The sequence below is a fragment of the Vombatus ursinus genome, unplaced genomic scaffold, assembly GCF_900497805.2.
Source record: "Vombatus ursinus unplaced genomic scaffold, bare-nosed wombat genome assembly UNPS02014973.1, whole genome shotgun sequence".
NCBI classification, from domain to species: domain Eukaryota; kingdom Metazoa; phylum Chordata; class Mammalia; order Diprotodontia; family Vombatidae; genus Vombatus; species Vombatus ursinus.
In genome coordinates this window covers 237508-250870 of record NW_020954751.1, presented here as the reverse complement: position 1 = coordinate 250870, position 13363 = coordinate 237508, and the positions used below count along the sequence as shown (strand labels likewise).

Here is a 13363-nt window from a genome sequence, read left to right as displayed (position 1 = left end):
AGAAGAAGAAGAAGAAGAAGAAGAAGAAGAAGAAGAAGAAGAAGAAGGAGAAGGAGAAGAAGGAGAAGAAGAAGAAGAAGAAGAAGAAGAAGAAGAAGAAGAAGAAGAAAAAAGAAGAAGAAGAAGAAGAAGAAGAAGAAGAAGAAGAAGAAGAAGAAGAAGAAGAAGAAGAAGAAGAAGAAGAAGAAGAAGAAGAAGAAGAAGAAGAAGAAGGAGAAGAGGTTTTGCCTCAGTGGGAATATTTTACTGTAGCAGGCAGAATGTACCAAGACATGAGTCATGGCAATCACTGGGGTTGTGATCACCACTACTTCATGGAGGTCAGAAATATCTGTCTATAAACACAGTAGATACCCAAGACTGGACCTCTTTTTTATGGTCAGGTAGACCAAAGCCCTCGATAAAGCAACCAGCAGTAATAGGTACTTTACAGGGTGAAAAACACTCTCCACCCCCTACAACCCAAAATATGACTATCAGATGATCAATGGGCAAATACCTATTGAGCTCTGCTATGGGAAATACTAAGCCACAGATATTGTCCCTGGCCTCAGTTTCAGCAAGGAAAGACATGAATTTATGGAAGAATAACTAACACTGATATATGAAAAATAAGAAATCCTGACAAGTGGTACAAGAGATCAGGTGAGAGAAGATGGAGTAGGTTGGACTGGGGTTGTTAAACCCCGTCTCCTGGAGGAGATGACTCCAGTTTAGGCAGACCAAGTGATTTTTTGTTTTTACTCATCATCTTCTACTCCCAATTTCCATTCCTTCAACTCCACCTCATGTCTTCCTGCCTCTCTGTCACCCAACAACACTTACTTTTCAAGCCCTAGACATTTCATTGTCTTCCTCTACTGGCCAGCCAGAAGACCTACAGTGGGCAGAATGAGAGGGCTAGAGAATGCCACAGAACCATCCCTTAACCCTATCTGGGAAGCACTTTATAGTCAGTCCTTACAGAAAGCCAGTGAAATATCTATCTTTGAAGGGCCAACCCCATTCCGTTTCAGTGCTAGTGAAGAGGATTGACTTACAGCAACAATATACACCCTGATCAGGACGCTGATAGAGTGGTTGGGTGGAATCCCCTGCTGGATTCGAAGCTGCCCTCCATCCTCTAGGCTGGGATCTTCTGGACTTTTGTAAATGCAGAAGGAGCCCTATAAACACACAAAGTTAGCTCGATGAATAAATAACAGTAACAATATTAACAGGTAGCATTTATATGGCACTTAAAGTTTGCAAAGCACTATTGTCTCATTTGACCATCATAACAGCCCTGATTTGGGTGCTATTATTATCTCCATTTGCCAGGAAACTGAAGCACAGAGAGAAGTGATCTAATTTACCAAGAATCACACAATAGTGTCTGAGACAAGACTTAAATCCACATCTCCCTGACTCCAAGTCTGACACTCTTTCTAGTATGCCACTTTACTGCCTAAGAAATATCTTTATACATTAAGATACTTCATGTTTAAATAATGCTTTAAGGTTAGAAAAGCACTTTTCTTACAATGACCTTGCGAGGTAGGCAGTGCAAGTATTTTTCATCTCATTTTACAGGTGAAGAAGATGAAATTATGAGAGATTGAGTGACTTGCTCATGATTACACAGCTAATCGGTGTCTGTGGCAAGATTCAAGCCTGAGTCTCCTCTTTCCAAGTCTAGTCCTCTAGTCCCTGTGCCACAATGGCTCTCAAATGTAACAGACAACAGACAGATAGACTGAGTGATGGTAGATTGGTACCCCTCAGATATTAAGAGAACCCAAGGAAGTCCTTCCAGTAGGTTGAGTAGATCCTTCCTGGAGAATTTATGGAAAAAGCATAGATAAGAATTGGGATGAGACAAAACAGGATAAGAAGCTGTGGAATGGCTGAGATTTGTATGAATAGAGGGAATGCCTACACTAATGAAATCATGGATTAATTGAAGTACCATTTTATTAAAAACAAAAGAGGCAGCATGCCAAATTAGATAAAGCGCTAATCTTGGAAGATCTGAGTTCAAGTCTGGCCTCAGAAACTTAATTTTGTGATTCTGGGCAAGTCATCTAACTTCTTTGTGCCTCAGTTTCCTCAGCTGAAAAACTGGGGACTGGATTTGATGTCTTTGAAGGTTCACTTGGCTCATCAATGAACCTAGGAACAAATCCCATAGAATATACTGTCCTCAGGTAAAGATAATGTTTCTAACCCATCAATCCACTGTACTAAATTATTTTCAAGTAAGGAAGATTGATCTGTATTGAGCAATTTCTTGTCTTCTTCGAGAGTTATGGAATACCAATGATCTAGGAAATATGTAGTTTGAAAACTGTGCCCCACTAAGTATAGAATTTGAGCTCACCTTGAATTTCCCTATTATTCTGTCTCCATCAATACAGTGATCATCTTCCGTGGACTTGCCTCTGCAGAGTTCAAAGGTTTTTACCCAGTCTTCAAAATTGTTAAATTCACTCTCCAGATCTCCATCATATATCTTTAAGAAGAGGGAGAACATTCTGGTTGAGAAGAAAATATTTCAGAACAATTTCACAAGTAAAATAGAAATTCCTGTCAAGCCAAGGTCATTCTCATTGACCTGAATATGATTCATAGTTTTTGAAGGAGTAGAAAAAGGATAATAATGGCTAGCATCTATATACCTACATAGAGTTTACAAAGTACTTTATATACATTATCTCATTTGATCCATAAATAACCTACAAGGTAGATGCCATTAGTATTCCCATTTTGTAGATGAAAGAACTAAGGCTGAACTAGATTAAGTGACTGGCCCAGGGTTAGACTGGAGGCAGGATTCCAACTCAGGTCTTCCTGACTCCAAGTCTAACATTATCCATTGAACCACTTAGCCAAATTTAGGACAGGTGTTGGAAGAGCAGAACCACATGACCAAATAGGGCATTTGGGAACACTAACCAATTTGGGAATATCTGGGTCTTGGCTGAATCTTTTCGTGACTTATCTCTACCCCAAACCCACACACCCAGTAACTGCTAAAGTGGTGAAAGACAAGCCCAAATCTGAGCATTCAATAGTGGTCACTCTACTCCTCTGTTGAGATAGAGCATGTACCCTATATTCCTTTTTTTTTTTAGGCAATTGGGGTTAAGTAACTTGCCCAGGGTCACACAGCTAGTAAGTGTCAAGTGTTTGGTCTGAATCTGGATTTGAACTCAGGTCCTCCTGACTTCAGGGCCGGTGCTCTATCCACTGCGCCACTTAGTTGCCCCCATGTACCCTATATTCTCAGGGTACCCTGGGTCATCTTCTTTTGTTGAATCAGTAGAGGGAGAAGGAGAAAGAAGATGAGTCTACAATTCTTTGGCATTTTTTTGCTCTGTGTCAATGCTTAGCTGAGCTGTCAGTCAGCATCAGGTCAGCCTGTGTGTTATTGTAATCCACTAACAAGTGGGAAGGGAACCAAGGGAGTGACTTTCTCTCCTTGTTGAACCAGCTCTTTCTGATTCTCCATTAATAGCAAATTCTTAACCTAGGATTGGACATTTTAAGAGATTAAGGCTGGTCTCTTCAATTTGAGACTAGATGTTGGTTAAAACTTTTTTTTTTTTGGTATGAAGGTGTATCCTATATTTTTAAGACTAGACCCTTGAGGGCAGAATTGTTTCATTTTTATTTTCATATATGCAGTACCTATTATGGTCCTTGGTACATAGTGGGTGCTTAATCAATGTTTGTTCAGCTGAATTGTTGACAACAGTTATATAAAGCTAACCTGCTGATTACTAAGGGGCTTTCATAGCTGTTACTCATTAGCAATAACATTAAGTCCAACTAAATCATGAGATTATTCATTGAGTAACTCGTAAGTGGCTAACTAGAAACACGTGGCTTTTCCTTGACTATTTCTGTTACATATACAAGGTGTCCCCAAAATATTAGTGCAATTTTAAGCTTTAGTAGCTTAAACATTTTAATACTTAATATGCCTTAGGAAAGAGAGAAATTAGCATTGTTTTAGATTGGGAATTTCTTCTAGCAATGTTGATCACAAGCTATCTATAACTTGTTGTCTTTTAAAAGAGTTGCTTTTGTCTCAGACATTAAGTGACTTGCCCACAATCATCAAGTTAGCAAGCCTCAGAGACAGGATTTGAACTTACATCTTCCGGACTCTAAGTCTAAGTTTTCTACTCTGCCTTGCTCCCTCTCTTTAAATTACACATCCAGTGTTGCACATTTCTTTTCTTTCTTTCTTTTTTTTGGCAAGGCAATTGGGGTTAAGTGACTTGCCCAGGGTCACACAGATAGTAAGTGTCAAGTGTTTGGTCTGAGACCGGATTTGGACTCAAGTCCTCCTGACTCCAAGGCCAGTGCTCTATCCACTGTGCCACCTGGCTGCCCCCAGTATTGCACATTTCTAACAACAAAGTTTGTCATGCCAAAGTTAACAATAGCTAGTTTGGACATTAGCTGGTTGGTGAGTGGGTATGTGTGTGTATGTGGGGGAAGGATATGCACAGCTCTTAAGTTTACATACAAACTAAATTAGGGATGGAAGAACACTTTGCAAATTCAGTCATTGGAGTCCAATACATACTTTTATAGTGAAGGATTAGCATTTGTTTACTTCCATCTCATTTTAAATGCAAAATGTGAAAATATTGATTTAGCAAAAGATTCCTGCTTTATGGCATTTACCCATGAGATTGAAGCATATTATAATTCATTGCCAAGCACTAACAAACATAACGAAAGGTTGTTGCCTTTCTTGTTTTTAATATAAATGGTACTTTTATTAATCTAAGATTTCATTTGGGATGGGTTATTCTCTCTACTCATATAAATCTAGTCAATTCCCAGCTTCCTATCCTGTCTTGTCCTATCCCAACTCTTGTCTATGATTTTTTCCATAAATTTTCCATGAGAGATCTACTCAATATACTGGAAGGATGTCCTTAGGTTCTTAGACTTGAGAACAGAAATGCAAACAGGACATTAATCAGTGACTCTTCTCACTAGTCTTCACAATTTAGCTGAGCTATATATATATATATACCTAATAAATGCATATGTCATAACACATACCTTCAGTGTGGCTAGGTTTGATGTGTTTTCTTCCTTTGGTTTCTTCTTGAATATTTTCTCTTTCTTCTTCTTTGGCATGTCTTCTATAGTCACTACCACCTCATCTGTTTTGGTATCTGTGGAAATTCAGTCACAACACTTAAATCTCTAATTCCTTCAGATAGGAAAGAAGACACCTCCATTCTCATCTATACCTTTCAGAAGACTTCTTTTCCTTGTAGGGTCAGCTCGGGCACTCCCTTTTATTGGAAGCTTTCTCTAATTCCCCCCAGTTGCAAGTTCTCTCTCCCTCCTCAAATTCCTTTTTATTAGGCTGAAGGGCAAATATGTTTTGTCTTGCAGAAGAATGTAAGCTTCTTCTTGAAAACAGGAACTATTTTCGTTTTTTGTCTCTATGTCCCCAGCACCATCATAGTGACTGGCATATATGAGTTGATTAACCAATGGTTATTTAATTGAAGGACAAATGCCTGCTCCTCCATTTCTTTTCTTTTTTTTTGGTGAGGTAATTGGGGTTAAGTGACTTGCCCAGAGTCACACAGCTAGTGAGTATTATGTGTCTGAGGCTGAATTTGAACTCAGGTCCTCCTGACTCCAAGGTCAGTGCTTTATCCACTGCGCCACCTAGCTGCCTCACCATTTCTCTTTTAATTTCCTCCATCTTCCAAAACCTTGAAGCTCACTTCCATTTCCTTTTCTCTCTAATTCATCATGACCCCCTCTCTTCCCACATGCCTTTAAAATAACAACACAGACATTCCCTATACTTCTGGTTCTTAGTACAACTCCTGGAACATAATAATCATTTGGTAAATGTTTTGATGATTGATTGTTGCAGGAATACATGAAATTGTCTTCCACAAGGATAGACTAGAATAGACTCACATAAGCTTGGACCCAGGAGGGACCTGAGGGGCCATTTTGCCCAATACCTTCATCATGCTCACTAGAGAGTTGAAGTGATTTGAAGGTCACATAGCTCATACACAGCAAAGCTGAGACTAGAGCCCAAATCTCCAAATTCCCAAAGTCACATTCTTTCCACACCCCCATGATGCTGAGAGATCAGAATGACTCAGGCCATTCTACATGATGTGCCAAACTCACCTAGGGGTTGTTCTAATTGCTGATGATCTTGATGACAGCCAGCTAAGCTTAATTACACATTAGTCAACCTTCTTCCTCTTACTCACTTTCATTCAGCTACTAGATCTAATACCTTTTCTGTTTACCTTTAGCCAACCTTGTAAATGATTGTGGAAATTTCCTAGCTCACAAAAAGTCACCAGTCTGTTATTCCTTAAGGAATATAAAGAAGAAGTAAACACCGCATTCCATCCAATAACTCACTTCTAGGTTGAATGGCTATTTGCAAAGAAGATTTGAAGTTTGATAGGAAAGGGGAATGGTTTAAAACAGCCTGATTTCTGCCAATGTGTAGTACTGAGTTTTCTTAGGACATGGAAACTCCAGGAAATCATAATACCTCTCTTCAAAATAGTTGTTTTAATATTTCCTGATAAAATGTCATTTCTAAACCATCTGAAGGTAGAGGATGGCCCAGAGATCATTAATCAATAGCAAAACTGGCATTTGTATTAAGGTTAAAAAAAGAAAAGAGAGAGAATCATACAATTAAAAAGCTGGATGGAAACTTAGAGGTCATCAAGTTTGACCTCTTAATTTTACAGAGGAGGAAACTGAGGCCCAAAGAGATGAACTGACTTTCCGAAAGTCTGTTCATGATTGTATAATCCACATGATTATATAATCTACTCAATCTTTTTAAAAAATTCCTTTTCTGTTGTGAATTTAACAACTATCCACAAACAAAAACATTTCAACCTACCAAGAAGAATAATCTTTTAACTCAAGTAGATTGCTTCAATAATCCAGGGATCAAATCAACCAGGAACCTTCAAAATACCTTCCAGTAACAGAGACCTCACTTCTGATTCAGGCAATTCATTCCATTGCTGTTTGGCTCTAATAACCAGAAAATCTAATTTCCTATAACTTTTTCCCATTGAGACTAGTTATTTTTTTCCTTCTAGGATCCATAAGAATAGGTTTAATATTTTTCCTACATTATAACACTTCAAATTTTTAAGACAGCTATCATATTGCTCTTCTACCCTAAGCCTTCTCATCTCTAGTTCATTCAGGTCCTTGTCTGACTTGGTTTCCAGGCTTTTCACCATCCTTCTGGTCTTCTTTTTCTGGACACTTGTTAGTTTGTCAATGACCTATGTCAAGTGTGGCACCCTCTATAAAGTACAAGATTGCAGATACTGGCTAATTAACATAGAATATAATTGGGCTATGACCTGGCTCATTATTTATTTATGGTATTCATAATTTACATTAATATTACATACACATTTCATTTCATATTAACGTAGTTTCATTGTATGAATAAGCAGACATGTAATAGTGAAAAGAGAACTCACCTCAGGGTCAAGAAGACCTCAGCTCTGACATATATTGGCTGTTTGATCCTGAGCAAGTCAATGCTCTAAACAGCTCTCTAGGACTATAAGTTGTTGAAAAAGTGATGACTTGCAGTAGTGGACAGAGTTTCCCTATTCAGTAGTTCCTTATAACAATGAAGAGGTTCAATCTCTATCCCTATGATTTCATTATCTTTCTTTTCAACAGTGGAATCTTATTGTTGACTCTGACATCTGACCTCAGATGAAATTCCCAGATATGTTTCACTAGAATGGCAAATGTGCTGTAAAATGTGGCTAAAGACTCAAACAGATTTGAGATTCCCTCCACTGATACAGATCACAACCTATCCACGCCCTATCATCTATGTAACTCTGTTGGGGACAGGATCTACCTGGAAAATCTCTAAACTATTAGGGGTCAGTACGGGTAAAGGCAAAGGCCTTCTCTGGATCATCTGTCCTTGACTGTACCCTGGACTTGCTTTGCTGCTGAGTAAACATTTGCTGAGTCCCATGAGAAAGAGCATAGTCACAGGTAAACAAAGAAGTCTTAGAATAGACAATTAACCTTCACCCTGAAGCAATGCTCCTCCGGCATCTTATCTAGTGAGAACTTTGTCTCTTGCTCTTGGGAAATTGTAAATCATCATTCACTTTTATGTATAAAAGTTCAAGCTTCACCAGAAATAAACAGTCCTGTGGCTGATCATCCTTGACTCGCCTCGCCCGGCCTTTCATATGTATTTTTCCTTAACCGCTTGGTCCACCAGCTGCTGACATAACCCCACTCCATATTCTCCCAAAAGTTTGCCACAAGGGATTCATACTTGACCTGCTGGAGACCTTCCTCAGTTTCTTCTGATATCCTGAAGGGACCAGTAGAACACTATGGCCATCCATTTGCTATCCTTTATTCTTTCCACATGACCATCCTATCTTTTCTTACTGTTGTACAATTCCTTGATGATGCCTTTAACTCCTATCCTTTTTCAGAATTCATCATTGGTTGTGAGCAGGTTGTAATCTGCTTACACCCACCATGCACTTCTCTCTTGCTCTCTGGGATATTCATCATTAGTTCTTTGGAAGCAGAGCCTTGGGAAAATCTGATTTACTATGCCCTGTACTTGTGAAATTGAGTTACTAAACCTAAAATGATTTATTTTAAAAATAAGGCACTACACTCAACAATATCTCAATCTATGACTTTAATATACTTGTTTCTTTTGAATTTTGAATTTATTTAATTGATTTCCATTTTATTGTTCTATACCTTTCCTGATCTACAGGTTCAACTGTTCTGGAGGAAGAACAGAACCCAAAGGTTATCTCGGGCATGGTCCAGCGTAAAAAGAACTGGACTGGGAATCATGAAATTGCCTTCTAGACTTGTCTCTGCCATCAGCTAGATGTGTGACTTTGGGCAACTCCCTTTCCATCCCTGGGCATCAGTCCTCACTCCTTAGTTTTTAGGAGGTTTGGGGAAAAATCCCCAAGATTCTTCCTAGTATAATGCTCCATGATTCTTCCTTTTGAGAATGACCTTATTCAGTGAGCAAACTGTCCAAAAGTACATCACACCAAGTTTCCTTACCTTTGTTGTCTTTTATTTCTTTTTTCTGTGAGGGAGGGAGGGAGGAAGAGGGAGAGGGAGACAAAGACACAGAGAGACAGAGAGAGTGAGTTGAGGAGCAAAGAGAGAAGAGGGGAAGATAGGAGAGGAGAAAGGAGGAGAAGAGAAGAGGAGAGGGGAGAAGAGGAAAAAAGAGGAGAGGAGAGGGGAGAGAAGGAGAGAAAAGAAAGGAGAGGAGATGAGAAAAAGGGAGGGAAAAGGGAAGGGAGAGGAAGAGAGAGAATTCATTGTTATCTTGATTACTCATTAACATCATCACTTGATATTTATTAAACTTCTACCTATATAAGGTATACTACTGGCAACTAAAGGATACAAACCTAATGTTTTTGTTCTTTTTCTTCTAAAAGTTTTTGTTTAAAAAGAGTGTACCCAAAAAGAAATTTGAAGTTCAAGTAGGCCAAATGAGCAATACCACTACAAAGACATAGGAGTTAATCACACCAAAATGGTCAAAGAAGGATCTCACCTGTCACCAAGAAATCTTACTCACTTAGGGTAAGTACCACTTAGATACAGTTACCTTCTCCCTCTGGCTGGGACCATCCTCATTGTCAAAAGAGGATAGTTTTCATAGAAAAGTTTCGTTTCCCAGGAGCCTCTTTCTAGCCTTTATTACAAAATGTTTTCTAACCAATGTTATCAGAACATCTTAATACATCATGAAGATGCCTTGAGTGTATCTTGATATCTTTGATCTCATCACTGCCATCTGTCCATTTCTGGCCAGAAGAATAGAGAAAAGAGATGATAATAATAATAACTGACATTAGTAACTCATGCAGTGATAACAATAATGGAGAAAACAAGAAAGATGGTTGTCTTTTGAATGCTTCTGTCTGTGTATGTGGATGTGATTAAGGCAAGGGCATGGATGAATAGATGGCTTGTCTAGAGTATGGTTGTATGAAGAGGAAGGTCACATCTTTTCCTTCCCTGCCCTCTTTCCATATGCTAATGTGTCATGATCTGGAAAATCACAGAATCACAAAATCTCAAAGTTAGAAGGGCCTTAGAGGCTCTTTAATCCAACCCTACCCAAAAAAGAATCCTCTCTACAACACACAGCCCAGTTTCCATCTAGCTTTCACCCATAGACATCTAGTAGGGGAAAACCCAGTATCTACTAATCCAGCCTATTCTATTTTTGGATGGCTCTAGAGTTAGCAATAAAGGAAAATATGTCTGAGTTTCATGCATATAATAAAAGTAAAGGTCTTTCACTAAGCCAAACTATTTTTACATTTGAAGGCATGTACCTTTGATGCTTTCTTCAGGGAGGCATAATACTTGGACCACCAATCGATAACATTTTCTGCAGACTCATCTGCTATGGTCCTCTTTCTCCTTTTGGTGGATCTCCTAGATGGTTTGCTGGCAATCTGGCAAGGGATGAGGGGAATGTCAGTCAACTGGAGTATATCTCCCACAAGAGCTGGTGACATGATGGTTTAAATGCCATAAAGTCTGAGAGTACAGCTGGTAGGTAATGAAAGAAAGTGCAAACAGATGAGAATAAAAAGGAAGAAGGTAGCTAGGAATGGTTATGAGCAATCAACCAATTAATCTGCAAGCTTTATTTAAGCACCGATGTACCAGGGCACTGTGCTAGATGTGGAAGATATCACCACAATTGTTGACAACTGCGATGGATTGACTCAATGAAGGCACTCAAAGCTACCGAGGAATGATACATGGTAGATCCCAACTAATTTCCACAATCCAAAATGCTATATTTGGAGCCAGAAGACCAGTGTTCAATCCTGAATCTGCCATTTTATTACCTATGTGATTACTGGCAAGTCACTTGACGTCTGTCAACCTATTCTACAAGTATGGTACAAGCACCCTGAGGGAAGGAACTGTTTTTCACTTTGCATTGATGTCGTCAATCCCTGGCACAATGCACTGAACACAGACACTGATTGGACTGGATTGGAGAGAATTAGATTAGATGATCCCTAAGATGCCTTCGAGCCCTAAGTCTCCAATCCTATGTCAGTTGTGAAAGTCTTGAGGCAAAAGGCAGCAATGGTTTAGTGGAAAAAACATTGGATTTGAAATCAATACCCTTACAAAAGTCATTGATTATTTATCACCCATTAATTTTCATAAAAGAAAGGCAGCATAACATAGTATGGAGCCGTGGAGTCAGTGAGACCTGGGTTCAAGTCTTGCCTCTGATATATGCTAGAGGATGACAGACCTCACTAGCTGTATGTCACTGGACTTCTCAGTATCCTTGATAACTCTGTAAGGCTACAAGCTACTGAAAGGTTCTAGATCTGCATCAGTGTAGGGAGTTTCCCATGCTGAGAATTTCCCATACTAATGAAATCTCAGGTCCAGAATACCTTAAAAAAAAAATTAAACCCTTCTTGAAACATTTGCCTTAAGGACTGTTTGAATAATAAATTCCATAAATGTCCTTCCTGCTATATAAATGAACATTTTATTAAAATGCTCTGCTTCTAAGCTTCCAGGAATAGCCTCATTTCTTATGCTCCCAGATTTGGCATATGAGTTCATGTTACCCTTCTCTGTGCCCTTCATTATATAGGTTTCATTCATGCTGAATTATAGAACCATGGGCTCTTAGAGTGAGAAGGGACTTTGGAGATTATCTAGCCAACTGCTTCATTTTATAAGAAACCTGAGGCCTTAAGTGGTCAAATGATTTACTCAAGGTCACATAGTTACTATTTGGCAGAGCTGGGACTAAAATCCATATTTTCCGATGATGGTGAGGATTTTTGTTTCCTCTTGCTTAGGGCAATGTAGGGATATTAGATGAAGCTTTGAATAGAAGACTGGGCTTGGAGTTCAAATCTTGCCTCAAGTACTTACTAATTATGTGACCCTGGCCTAGTCACTTAAAAAAATACCTCTGTGCCTTAGTTTCCTCATCTGCAAAATAAAGAAAATAATAGCACCCACTTCACAGGGTATTGTGAGGATCAAATAGAATAACATGTAAAAATTTTTCAAACCTTTAAATTTAATAAATTTCAATTTTTTAAAATTAAATGTTTTAATTTTAAATTTAAATTTTTGAAATTTTTATATTAAATAAAAACAATAAATAAATGCTAGCTATATTAATAACCATAGTAATATGGTTATTGTGCTTTAAATTCATCTTTTGCTTCCAGGCTTTAGACTCCCCTTAACCATGATCTTGCTGACTCTTCACTTTCCATCTGCGGCTCTGCTCGATTTGGACTCAACAGAATGTGATGCCCTGTGCCAGGTACCCCCTGGTGGCCACCTCCTTTCCAGCATCCTTTTGTGTGTTATCTTATCCCATTAGACCAGAAACTTCTTAAGGACAGGAACTGTCTTTCTTTTTCTTATTTGTATACACAGTGCCTGGCATATAGGCATAATTTAATAAATGTTTATTGAACTGAATTGTTGAGTAAAGACCTAGTGGTCTATAGAATCAGTATGGCATAATGAAAAGAACATGAGATTTATAGTCAGAGATCATGGGTTCAAATTTCTTCTGTCTGACTTTGGGTGAGTCTAGGACAATCACGAATGGGTGCCCAGCTAGATGTAGAGATGATGTGGTGGGGACTCCTGGGATGACACGAGTGGCTTACATAGTTCTTGGTCTACTGATGAATCTTATCACTCATATGAACTAGACAAGACTAGCCTGACCATTTTATTCCCCTGCTCAAAGAAATTTAATGGCTCCTACTTGCCTTTAGGGAAAAATTACAGATTTCTCTTTATAGCATTTAAAGCCCTTCCCAGTCTAGCTCCATCCTGCCTTAAACATTACTCCTCCTCCTGCACTCTATACTTCAGACAAACTCTTATTTGCTGGACATGATGTTCCATTTCCCACCTCTTTGCTTTTATACAGGCTGAGCCTCACGCCCAGAATGCCCTTCCTCCCTTTGCTTATTCTCTCTCCTATTAGTGCCCCTTCCCGCCAATCACTTTGTATTGACTTATATATATCCTGCATTTACTCATCTGTGGAAATGTTGGATCACCTCCCTCCTCCCCAGAAGAATACAAGCTCCTTGAGGGTAGGGGCTACCTCATTTTTTATTTGTAGCTTCAGCACCTGGTACATAGTAGGCAGTTAATAAAGGCATCTTAATTGATTGATCAAAGTTCCTTTTCTTCTCTGAGTTTCAGATTCTTCAGCTATAAAATGAAGGAATTGGACCGCATGATTCCCCAGGGGTCTTCCAGC

General features: G+C 38.9%; 1 protein-coding gene across 1 annotated transcript in view; it reads right to left on the bottom strand.

Moving 5' to 3' along the window:
* LOC114030669 (fer-1-like protein 6) overlaps nucleotides 1–13363 on the bottom strand; it is a 193259-nt gene that overhangs the window by 52705 nt on the left and 127191 nt on the right. The window contains exons 26-30 of the mRNA XM_027845520.1: nucleotides 10410–10532; nucleotides 9112–9136; nucleotides 5065–5180; nucleotides 2360–2491; nucleotides 1041–1166 (exon numbers count right to left, since the gene is read on the bottom strand). Of these exons, the coding sequence (XP_027701321.1) occupies nucleotides 1041–1166; nucleotides 2360–2491; nucleotides 5065–5180; nucleotides 9112–9136; nucleotides 10410–10532 (522 nt within the window). The remainder of the gene's footprint in view (nucleotides 1–1040; nucleotides 1167–2359; nucleotides 2492–5064; nucleotides 5181–9111; nucleotides 9137–10409; nucleotides 10533–13363) is intronic.